The 12,802-nt window shown below is 38.9% G+C and overlaps 2 protein-coding genes across 8 annotated transcripts; one reads left to right on the forward strand and one right to left on the reverse strand.

Annotated features, from left to right (window-relative positions):
* Positions 1-78: 78 nt before the first annotated feature.
* Positions 79-1,751, reverse strand: LOC109854048 (mediator of RNA polymerase II transcription subunit 22). The gene is made up of 2 exons (XM_020426743.1): positions 1,238-1,751; positions 79-1,148 (listed from the first exon to the last, which is right to left on the reverse strand). Exons 1-2 carry the CDS (start codon positions 1,338-1,340, stop codon positions 829-831), a joined length of 423 nt encoding a protein of 140 aa, XP_020282332.1. The 5' UTR covers positions 1,341-1,751; the 3' UTR covers positions 79-828.
* Positions 1,752-2,354: 603 nt separating this feature from the next.
* Positions 2,355-9,620, forward strand: LOC109854049 (gamma-aminobutyric acid type B receptor subunit 1). 7 transcript variants are annotated; one of them, XM_020426746.1, is made up of 13 exons: positions 2,355-2,512; positions 2,643-2,752; positions 3,709-3,807; positions 3,902-4,036; positions 4,181-4,351; positions 4,451-4,949; positions 5,048-5,175; positions 5,257-5,549; positions 5,639-5,882; positions 6,172-6,415; positions 6,530-6,924; positions 7,043-7,193; positions 9,474-9,620. In XM_020426746.1, exons 1-13 carry the CDS (start codon positions 2,443-2,445, stop codon positions 9,515-9,517), a joined length of 2,583 nt encoding a protein of 860 aa, XP_020282335.1. In that variant the 5' UTR covers positions 2,355-2,442; the 3' UTR covers positions 9,518-9,620. The 7 variants fall into 7 exon arrangements, with proteins under 7 accessions (XP_020282335.1, XP_020282336.1, XP_020282338.1 ...); XM_020426747.1 differs by having other exon boundaries at positions 2,646-2,752; XM_020426749.1 differs by lacking the exon at positions 9,474-9,620 and having other exon boundaries at positions 4,451-4,577; positions 4,668-4,949; positions 7,043-9,047.
* The last annotated feature ends 3,182 nt before the right edge of the window (positions 9,621-12,802 follow it).

Consider the following 12,802-nt stretch of genomic DNA (forward strand, 5'->3'; position numbering starts at 1 on the left):
ACAAACTGATGCGACATTTTGTTAGACTCTCAAAGATATTTTTAATTTATATATTTAGTTGCTGTATCAAATTCTCAGCGGAATAATAATTTTGTGATGTGCACCGTATATTGTTTAAAAGGCATGTATTTTGTGTGTCACAGCGTTTATTGTCCCACACTGTGATATTCTTTTGTTAATTTTGTTTTTAGTCTACAAACATAATTTCTATGCAAATCTGTCGCATCAGACTCGGCAGTGTGTGAGTTGTTGATATTGTCTGTGTAACTCGTTAGCTACAATAGAATGAACACACGGCGAGGAGCAAGTGAGATTATAAATTTGCGTAACATTCCAAATTCTAAAATCTGTGTTTTATAAGTTTGTTTTTTGTTTTTGGATTTGTCAAATTATTATTCATAATCGTTAATCTTCTTGCTCTGATACAGAAGAAGTTTTGTAAATTATATTTGTACAGTATCGCAAAATATCATCACTTTGAGTAAAAACAATACAAGCGGTGACTATTGATAAGCGAAGCGCTTGGATCTTATATATTATCCTCTTGAGCATACCCTACTGATATAAAAGTATTGTGTGATGTATTCTGTCTATGTGTTGCAAAATATCAAAGTAATAAAAGAGACAATTACTCCTTAATTCTCTTCGTTCGAGCGGAGCTTTTGCTCACTCCCTTTCCCCACCACACTAATGGGACACAAACGCGAGGTGTAAACAGTTGCGTGTTAATAAAAATCAAAATTTCCAATTATTGAAATAAATTATAAAAGTTACAAATCAAAAATCTCAACAGTCTTACGCACGTGTGAAAATCTTACGAACTTAGTGTTATTTGTATATCGAAGTGTAATACTCTTCTTCCAGGTCGTAGAGATCCGCGGCCATGTCGTCTCTCAAGGAAGCCAACTTTTGATCACATTCCGCTTGTTTAGTCCTAAATAACTTACTGTTTTGTATTATAGCGTCGTTCACGGATGGAAAATCGTTCAGGATTAAATATTGCTTTATATCGGAGACTAGTTTCATTAACGACTCGCCGGCACGTACTATGTTGGCCGCTCTGACATGCATCTCGTACGTGTCTTGCTCGCATTGTGTCATTCGAGATAGCTGAGAATCATTTTCCCCTTTTGCCAGTTTAATTATCTCTGAAAACAAACAGTGCGAATGAGTTCACAACAGATATAGGTTAGGTTAGAACATCGCGACATACTAGAGGAGACAGGTTAGAAATTACCTTCGAAATTTTCCAACATCGATTTTACATCGTCCTTTAACCTGGTCATGTACGACTTCAGCAAAGCTTCTTTGCTTTGCGGAAGCGCACGTTGCGTAGTCATTTTGCTCCGAAATACAAGTGTATCTCCGACGGAACACTCTCACGACGCCGCTGTGCCGGCCATTTTGACTCCAGAGAATCAGCTGACGGACTTTTTTATCGATTGCGCGAACCCGACACAAATTCGATACTCGATCTCCGACTTGTCACATGGGATGTCACTTCGATTATTCGACTGGAACGTAATGTGCGTGTACACGGAAATCATCTGGTCATGTCTCGCAATATTTTCTTCGACATTTGCCGAGAAAACGAAAAAACTGAGCAATCCTCGTCGTGACATCGAATTCTCGGTCGAATCGGCCGCGTCATATTGATCTTTGCGCGAAGGTGAGGAGCGCCGTTTTCACAACGGAGCCATTCTATATCACAACCCCCACCTCCGAGCTTGTCGAAGTCCCTTCCGGGGTTGAGAATCGATATGAATACGCCCGCGAAGCGCGCTCACCGCCGCGAATCGTCACTTCCACGCGATATTCCTCGCGCGCAAAGTGTCAAGAGAAGAGCGGTTCGCCTCCGGTTCTCAATCTCACTCTCTCTGCGAATAATCCTCATTTTTTGCTAACGATCGAATCAGTCGATACGCCCGTATATAAAACGGAGGGTGGCCACCCTTTCCCGACTTTTCGAGTTTGCGAGACAAAACGAGCGGAGCGTCAAGAAAAAGTCAAGAAGATCCTCCTCGTCGTCGTGACAGTCGGGTTCTCCGATCGAGTGTGGGGAGAAGCTTTTCTACTCCGAAAGAGAGAGAGAGAGAGAGAGTGCGGAAAAACATCGCGACAAGTTCCACAACCGTGGAAAACCTCGTAATATATTGAGGAAACGAGCGGAATTGATTGCGGATCGATCGAGGCCGAGGCGTTGAGAGGTGGAGTAACGAGGAAGGACGAAGAAGAGAAGTGACGTTCGCGCGAGGAGAGATTCGCGGAGCGATCGAACGCAGAGCAGTGTCGCGAAAGGGGTGAGAGAGAGAGAGACAGAGAGCGAGAGAAAGAAAGAAAAAGAGGGTGTTCGATTAGTCGCGAGGCGACGACGACGACGACGACAACAACGACGACAACGACGACGACGACGACGACGGGGACGAGGTCAATCGGAGAACGATGGCAGTGAGCACTTTCTCGACGGCATTGCCCACCACCGATTTTGCCACTACGTGTCCCACTACACCCGGTATGTCGTAGAAGAGAGAGGAAAAACGTACGATTTTAGCGAGCGCGAGAGCAAGACGCTGCTGGCGGAATGGCGAGCGGCTTTCCCCGGCAATGCGCGATGTTGTTGGGCTTAATTGTGATTTTAATAGCAGCCTCCTGGACCGACGCGTCGCTGCCGCCCGAAGACGAGGAGGAGACCGTTCTGCACATCGGCGGTATCTTCCCTATCGCCGGCGAGGGCGGCTGGCAGGGCGGCCAGGTAAGACCGACGACTAGTTTTTTCTCTTCATTTTTTCCATTTTTTCCTCTAATGAAATTCAATACTTTGTGTTGTTTATTTGTTGAAGGCAGTTAACGTGTGTGTGTGTGTATAATGTATATAGAGATTATCGATAGAATTTGCGATAAAAGCAAACTAGAGTGTCCCTTACGTGTCTTGTAATCACGAGAAGCTCGCGCACGAGAACTTCAATCACCTCTTTAGCGCGCGCTTCGTTTCCCAGTAATAGCCTTCTTTCTTCGATAAAAGATGCATCGTGTTTTTTTTTCTTTACCTGTTGTTCAGATTCTTAGTTTCATAATGAACCGTGTTTACGTTCACTTTATTTTGTAACTTTAATCGTTTCTGCTACTTTTTTTGCTTGGCCGCGCTCTTACCCGAACCGTTTGATAAATGACCTTGTGCACTTTACAAACCCTACCCGTTCGAAACTTTCCCAAGATCAGATTCCCGAAGTTTTCGCGGTGACGAGCGGAATTTATAGATAAAAGAATGTTCTTCCCCGCCTCGCGTTTGACGGATCTTTCCATTTCTCTTCCCAAAATTAGAAAAAACAGCTTCTGACAAAATTTTACAGTAATTCTGATAGCGCTTGTTATTACATGCGAATAATATAATTATAAATATTTAATATTATCATTATATAATTATAACATAATTATAATTGTAAATAATGAAATCTCATGAATAATCAATAATTATTTCTCACGAATAAATTACATATAATTATTTATAATTACGTATACAACCAGACATCGAATTGTTCAGAGGATTTTTGTCTTCCGAGTAATTTGAAAACTTTTTCCCAAAAAATAGTTTGTCAAAGAAAGACTCTCGCACACGTCCGGCACTGCTTTTCGCATGAAAAAAAAAAAAACTTGTTCATTAAAGTGGGAAGTTAATCAGGCTGAGTTACATTATCATTTATTCAACAGGCTTGTATGCCAGCTGCGCACCTGGCCTTAGAGGACGTTAATCGCGAAAAAAACTTGTTACGCGGATACAGACTCTATCTTCATTCTAACGACAGCGAGGTACCTAAATTTCACGAGGATGCATTTAATGGGATTACCGTCGCGCGCACCCCAAAATTACCCGCCCAGTAATTTATCGCCATTTCTCTTTCAGTGCGAACCCGGTCTCGGCGCCTCTGTGATGTACAACTTACTGTACTTTTCACCTTATAAATTAATGTTGTTAGCCGGATGCAGCACGGTCTGCACCACAGTCGCCGAGGCGGCGAAAATGTGGAACCTGGTGGTGGTGAGTACACATTTCCAGTCTTCAATTACATTCGACGGGAGGGGGGAGGAGGGGGAAAGAACGCGTCTTTAAATTACATCGCAATTATGTTCGTCGCGTGAAGAATACGTGAGAACGTGCGTGTAACATTTTTTTTTCTCTCAGCTGTGTTACGGCGCGTCGTCGCCAGCGTTGTCCGATCGAAATCGCTTTCCGACTCTCTTCAGGACTCATCCATCCGCCACCGTGCACAATCCCACAAGAATTAAACTGTTGCAAAAGTTCGGTTGGTCACGCGTGGCGATATTACAGCAAGCTGAAGAAGTGTTTATATCGGTAGGAAATATCACGTATAGAAAAAACAAATGTCGCTTTTCCGTAGAAGAATAATAAATGCATTCTCAATTGGCGAGAGAAATGTTGTGTTTCTCACAGACCGTCGAAGATCTGGAAGCGCGGTGTAAAGAAGCTGGGATAGAGATAGTGACTCGTCAGAGCTTCTTGTCGGATCCAACGGACGCCGTGAAAAACCTGCGACGTCAGGACGCGCGGATAATCGTCGGTTTGTTTTACGTGGTGGCCGCGAGGCGGGTACTCTGCGAGCTCTATCAGCAGAACCTCTACGGCAAGACCTACGTGTGGTTCTTCATAGGCTGGTACGAGGACGACTGGTTCGAGATCAATCTGGAAAAGGAGAACATTCCTTGCACGAAGGAGCAGATGCGAATGGCGGCGGAGGGACACCTGACCACCGAGGCTCTCATGTGGAATCAAAACAACGACACGACGATCAGCGGCATGACCGCCGAGGACTTCCGCAAGAGATTGAACAAATTGCTTAAGGACGACGGTTACGACATAGACAACAATCGATATCCGGAGGGATATCAGGAGGCGCCTCTCGCCTACGACGCGGTCTGGTCCGTTGCGTTAGGTGAGTTTTGTTTTTAATGAAAGTTTTGTAACTTGCGATTCCAACCAGTCGGGAGATATGCAGATAATTCCCTTATCTCTTTTTGTTTCTGCCATCAGCGTTTAACAGAACCATGGAGAGACTCGGCAAAATGGGGAAGAGCTTGAAGAATTTCACCTACGACAACAAAGAGATTGCCGATGAGATATACGCGGCCGTAAACTCGACCCAGTTTCTCGGAGTTTCGGTACGTACACATTCGAATCTTCGATGTGACTTTTCGCGTTTGTTTCTTCTCTTCAACGTGAGAATTTTATTCGTTTCGCAGGGTCACGTCGCGTTTAGCTCGCAGGGCGACAGGATCGCTCTGACTCAGATCGAGCAAGTGATCGACGGAAAGTATGTCAAGTTAGGATATTACGATACGCAGAGCGACAATCTGACGTGGCGCAACGTCGAGCGGTGGATCGGCGGCAAGGTGCCGCAAGACAGAACGATAATAAGAATCGTTTTAAGAACGGTGTCACTGCCCTTATTCATAAGTATGGCGGCTTTGTCGATTCTGGGCATTCTGATCGCCATTGGATTAATCATATTTAACGTCTACAATAGGCACCGAAGGTACTTCATCCGCGTTGCATAAATAAATGATGCGTTATCGCGCTACATTAGTAGATACACATATATGTACTGATGTTTTCATCTTTCAGAGTTATATACTCGTCTCATCCCACCGCGAATACGATAATGCTGGTGGGAATAATAGGCTGCTTCTTTGCCGTGTTGTGTATCGGGATTGACGGTAGATTCGTGACCCCGTGGCAGTTTTTGATAATCTGCCAAGCTAGAGCGTGGGCGATGTCGACTGGTTTCACCCTCGCGTTTGGTGCCATGTTCAGTAAAGTGTGGAGAGTCCATCGATTGTCCACGAAGGCAAAAGCGGAGCAGGGAAAAGTAAGTAGCAAGGTAAAATAGTTAGAGACGGTCCAAGTTTTATTGACTACAAAATGGCGCGAGTAACGTGTCTTTATGGTGTACTATTTGCAAGACATGTTTTTTCAGTACCAAGAATTATTCTTTTTTTTTTTTTATCAAGACAATCCGCATTTTTCCTTTCGTGAATCCTGCGCTAATAATCAATATTGATTTGTAGTTTTTCGCGAGGACGGAAGAACCATCCTGCATGTTTGCTGTTCCTGCTCGTATGTCCCGCATCTTTAATCCTATTCTCGATTCCTTTTAGTTATTGACGGCTAAACAAAAAGTTTCGTCCATACAGAAGAAGATTGAGCCGTGTAAGCTGTACCTAATGTTGAGCGGGTTGCTGTCGGTGGATATCATCCTTCTCGTCACTTGGCAAGTGGTTGATCCGTTGAAGAGGAAGATCGAGACTTTTTCGCTGGAGGCACCTCCTTACGGCGACGAAGATGCGATGATCAAGCCCGAATTGGAACATTGCGAGAGCGAGCACAATAATGTGTGGTTCGGTAAGTTACACATTGCGGTTTGTGCGAAGGAAAAAAATTTGTACGCCAACAATCTGATAATTTTGTCCACAATTGAAAAAGTCATACATGAAATATGAGAATAATTTTTTTCAGGTTTGCTCTATGGCTACAAAGGTCTCGTTCTAGCTTTCGGGCTCTTCCTGTCTTACGAGACGAGAAGCATCAAAATCAAATTGATCAATGATTCGAGATACGTTGGAATGTCGATATATAATATCGTGGTTCTATGTCTCATAACGGTACCCGTGGTAACGGTCATTTCTAGCCAGCAGGACGCGAGTTACGCTTTCTCGGCGCTGGCCACAATCTTTTGTTGCTTCCTTAGTATGGCGCTCATCTTCGTGCCGAAGGTGATCGAGGTGATCAGGCATCCGAGAGACAAATCCGAGTCGAGATACAATCCCGATGGTGCGGTATCCAAGGAGGAAGAGGAGAAATATCAGAAACTGCTCAACGAAAACGACGAGCTTCAGAAACTTATCGCAGCGGTGAGAAACATAGAGAATACGTAATATTTTGTGTCAATTTACTCGGTTTTACACTTTGTCTCAATTAATTATAACAAGATATTATAATTATTTACAACATTTATTCTGTGCGCTTTAGAAAGAAGAAAGGATTCAAGCCATCAAGCAGAAGCTAGCTGAGCGTGACAGCCAGAAGGGGACGAGTCGTTGCAGACAAGGTGGTCAACCCAAGCAGTCTTTCATTGTAGCCGACTATCCGACCGGCGAGGGAACTTCGGACAGTGCTATCGGTGGGGGTATTTCTGTTTGTACAAAATCCTCCCGTGCTTCCGCTTCTGACATTGAGTTTTCAGAGACGTATTTATAATCTCGTCACACACGAGTTAAACAATCACACGCTGCTGCGGACATCTCCACGCGCGATATACATTTGGCATCTTTCAAGTTCTTTCGATCGATTTCGGTGAATATTCTCACGCTTCGCTCTCTTAAATCTTTAATCCATTCGCTAATTGTCGTAAGTATCGAGTAAGTACGTATAACTTGAGTTTCTTCATACCGACGCACTCTCGGTCAGTATTTCATTTGATCAGATAATTTTTAAACAAGTATATAACAGATATAATGTAACTATAAATAGAGACGGTATATTTTATAATTTTAAAGAGAAAAGAATGAAACAATATCATATTATATACAGAGAGACGAAATATTATTTTAAGTTATTTTAACAGCACAAAATATTTTTCTTCACATATCTTACGCACAATTGTCGTAATTACGTTATCTTTATCGACATGATCACGTGGTGAACAAAAACTTCTAAATTAATATAATAACTGAAGTAACGCAAGAGTAGGATGTAAATGTTACATAAATGTGTTAGATGCCTAGTGAATTGTTTAGAGAATTTTGTTTTTGTTTGTTGTAGATGATTTGCGTAGTGTGTCACCGCTTTTGTAAGAGCATACAGTAATTTTATAGATTTAGTATACATTTATTTCTTATATATGTCTCACAAAAACAATATCAATTAAATATACACAATACGCGAACTAAGTAGTGACATACTATCTGATATGAAATATTTGGCCTATGTTTCGTAGAAGCTGGCCCTATCTTTTTGAACAATGTATGTGTTCTTTTTTCTACATACTATTTATGGATATTTTGTACAACTATTTTTATCATTGAGAAAGTGTTATTATTACATATTTATACATCTATAGCCTATTTTCTATTAACTGTTACATCTGAGAATGTGGAAGTTTATGAAGTTATCAGGTGCAGTTTTTTCAGCACTGTGTGAGAAAGTATAGTTCAATCAGATTCTGAGCGTCATACAATCCTTATATCCTATGGACCAAGTGTTATCCAAAATAACTGACAATTTTCAGGGACAGAGCTTTTGAATATATTTCATATTTCTTTGTCACAAAAAAAATATATATATATATACTCGAAAAAAGAATACGTGAACTGTATAAAAACGTTATGATCGCGGTTTTAATCAGAAATGTTGCTTAAAGAGATGCAAGAATTTTATCAAAATTATGAAAAAAAAAAGTGTCTGTATGCTGAGTTCTAATGACAAAATATACATGACGTTATTGTTCCTTTATTATTCACAAAGAGAAGTGTAAAAAAAAACTAAAGATACGTTTTTTACGCCGGGTTATACACAACTTTACCACATAAATATCTTTTGTGTGCGGAAATATTTATTTTCATAATTAAATAATAAGCGATTGATTGATGATTTCATAATTAATTTCAAAACTATGTGTGAGATAATAATAAAACAAAAATACATATATAGAGAACATATTTTAGAAGAGGTAATGTACAAATATATAATGAATATGTTAATTGAAAAAAAAGTAATTATTTATTTTTACTCGGTATGTAGAAACTGTGATCCGTGGTAATTATTGGACTTTTCACTGGTTCACAATAATATATATGTATATACAATATGTTCATAATGTATTATTTGTTAATTTTTAATCATATGTATTATCATATATTTCAATTATAGCAGTTAAATCTCGTTAGAAAAGTGTCGTGTTTATTGTACACACAGTATTAAATCTTGTTGTAAGCCTCATGAAGTCAACTCCCAAATTTAAAAAAAAAAAAAAAAAGAAATGAAAAAATCAATCTTCTTCACATAATATATTTGATCCAATCGGGTTACTATATATTTTGTGTCTTAAATTTGAAATGTGTGCTAACTAACGAGATTTAAATGCTTATAAAATGTGTGCCGTTTAATAATTTGGGAGTCTTGATGAGGTAAAACACGTTACATTGTTTGTTGTTGTTCTGTAGCGTTCGGAAATTTGTACACTTGTAATAATTTTTCTTAAATTTGTTCAACAGAACATGCCTACAAAAAATTGTTGCGGAGCTCAAAAAAAAAAAAAAAAAAAAAATACACAAGTTTCGATCAGGTCGTTGTGACTTCCAAATAATTAAACGGATGGTATCAAAGTCATCATAAGCAAAAAAAATCGTCTGATGAGAAAATTCGCGTGATTTATGGCGTTTGACTTGTTTTCTGTTTTTAGGCACGCAGCACGTCGCTGAAATGTACGAACTGCACCGACTATGATGCCAAAGCAATACAGACACAAACGAGCGTTGTAACGCTCGCGGCAACAAAACTCTCTTCTAAAACTAGTATTATAAACCTACGTGCACGGTCAATATATACGAATTATATACATATATATATATATATATATATATATATATATATATATATATAATACGAATCTCTTGGAAAATCACGCCAAAACAAAAAAAACATATAAACAATCTTGTAATATTCGAAATATGATTTCGCGACGACAAAAAAAAGAAAAAACCCATTTGTCAACTATAAAGTGTAAGTTAGTTTATAGCGTGTGGAATTGTTTTATATGTTTCGATACGGTAAATACATAAATCTCTTTGACGACTGCGCCTTAAAAAAAAAGACGAAAAACAAAATTGTAAAGCGTAGCGTTCACGCAAATAATATATATATATATATATATATATATATAAGATATATCAAACCCACGCGCGTGTTTGCGAGCATCGATTGATCATTGGAGATGAGCATAAAATCTGCCATCGTACGCACTACAAGTAAAAAAAAAAAAATTCTCCTGCATAGATATAGTCTTTCATCGAATGTGATTTCTTGTTTATTACATATATCTACCACGCGCGCCTATAATACTCCCACGCAGTATTTTGTATTTCTACTTGTTTCGTATTTTCAACTGCCGCGCAAACAGCGCTCAAGTCTTTTAAGAGCGCGTGTATTTACGATATGATGATGATGATGATGATGATGATGATGATGATAGTCTTATCGAACTGTTGACGAAAGTATCTCATATATGTATGTTAGAGATTTATGAGAAGATATATATATATATATTTATTTATTTTTAAGTTTTTGAATTATAAAAATCCGTTAAAACTTGTAAAAAGGCTCTACTTATTATTGAAACCCTGAATATAATTGTTTATTCGATCGAGAGTTAAACTCGCACAAGAATCGACATTTATGTGTAATAACGAGAATGTTCATATCTCTCTCTCTCTCTTTCTCTCTTTCTCTGCGTTGTTTTTAGAGTTGAGATTTTAATAAAGGAATTTAAATGCAACACCACACATTAGATTTTTTTTAATCAATACGTAGTATATGACCTCGTAACAAAGAGGATGTTGTGCGAAATGATCACGAGAAACAAATGAGTACGCATGTGTATGTGTTATAGTTAACATACGTTGTGGATATATTTATAAAATACATAGTACAAATATACATATACAATAATATATAATATACACTGAATAAAATAAGATATTGATAAAAAAGAATGAAATAAACTATGAATGAATCTCTGGCGAGCAATATTGCTGTTAACAATAGCGCGCTTTTTATTTTTCTTTCGCGTCCCGAAGAAACCAAATTGTGAGAAGAAAAAAATTTTACATACCCGCAATACCGACCGTGTTACACACGTGTGTTTATTTGAATGATGCCAAACAAAGACAAAATTACTTACGAGTGAAATTTGAACTTGACGACGCTCTCTTTTTGCGACATCTGGAGAAAAGTTTTTGGTGACAACACTTTTTCTCTCTCGTAATTCAACACAATTGTAAGATGTGCCGTGCAGATTTTTCGTACGGTATCGCCCAATCTCCCGCCCATGCTTACCGCCATGTTTACAACTCGTTTAATGGCCGTCTACAATAGGATTGGCATTAGGCCTGTTCTACAATACAGTCGTAAGCCGTAAGTCGTAAGAAATTGACCAATCACAATCAATTATTCTTCTGTACTTTGTCTGTAATTGGTCAATTTCTTACTATTACGGCCTACAACTCTCCATTGTAGACGGCTCTTAAAGAAGTAAGACGCAAGCAGTAGCGTAATTCCTATGACCGTGTCTGTCCACAATATGAAAGTGACAGTAACGATACCTATAAAATCGGGCAATGCAAAAACAAAACTTTTGAGGTTACATGGACGACAGTGATCATAATGGGTGCGTTCAGACAACTCAACAGTTGCACAACGGTTGAGAGATAATCACTTCTGATTGGATCATACTTTTGGAACCGCTGCAGATTTTGAAGAATAGTCCTATCATAAGTGATGATCTCTCAACCGTTGAGTTGTCTGAACGCACCCAATGATACAGGTTACTTTTATAAATTAGCATTAATGAATTTAAATAAAATTGGACTTTTTTTTCTTTTGTCTGTCTTGGCATACTCTATTGCTCTTACAATGGCAAGTTATAAGAAGAAAGAGAACGAAGCAACGATGGATTCGTCCTATGAATAGACTACGAAATGCTCAAGGATTTTATCAAAATCTAGTTCAAGAATTGATTCAAAGTGACCACGAAGAATTCTTTGGATTGTATAGAATGTGGCCCGAGCAGTTCAATTTGCTAGTAAATTTGTTTCATCCTTATCTTAAAAAGAATAGCATTAGAACTCCTCTTCCTGCACACACATACCATGCATACATAGACAGCATACAGGCTGCGTTTGGGCAGCGTGCTATCCGCGCTATTCCGGCGCGACAGACTGGGCTGTCCTTACGCTGGATGCACGCTGATTAGCGGATCTTTATTAATTTATATCTTATTAATTATTGTGAATCTTCCAAAGTGGTATAGGACTTTTCGTCTTAGAATAATCTCTTCTACCTGCCAACAAGCGGTGAGACGGCAATTACAGGACACCTTGTATATTGAGCCACGCTTTATGAGATACAAAATGGCATAACTAGCACAAGACAGCACAATCAATAAAAACTCAAAATTCGTAAAATGCGGAGCTAGCAAAAATTGCGTTTTTCTTAATTTTCTGAAAAATTATTTAAAATATTGAGCTGCAGTTTGCGGCACAAATCGGGACAAACGTACTAACACAATACGGCACAAGTATTAAAAATACGAAATTCGAAAAAATGCCAACTTCACACACACATGTCTGAACAAAAATCTTAGTGTTTCCTTATATAAAACATTTATCTGAATGTGTAAAACGAGCATTTCATAGCACTGATGTTTTGACGGGATACAAATGTTTCAATAAATTGAATTTATTAAAGGTCCACAAGGACATCACACCTCATCTTTCTAGCAGCAACGTTGTGTATAAAATCAACTGTAATGATTATTGTGCGTCTTATGTAGGACAAACCAAGAGACAAATAAAAACAAGACTAAAAGAACATGTTAACAATATATCGAGAAATACTACTCAATCTTCAGTTATTTCACAACACCGTTTAAATTTTGACTACTCCTTTGATTGGGATAATGTGCAAATTTTAGATAAAGAGCCAAAGTTTTACAAGAGATTAATTTCCGAGACA

Source organism: Pseudomyrmex gracilis, unplaced genomic scaffold (assembly GCF_002006095.1).
Source record: "Pseudomyrmex gracilis isolate BER0280 unplaced genomic scaffold, ASM200609v1 scaffold_58, whole genome shotgun sequence".
NCBI lineage: Eukaryota > Metazoa > Arthropoda > Insecta > Hymenoptera > Formicidae > Pseudomyrmex > Pseudomyrmex gracilis.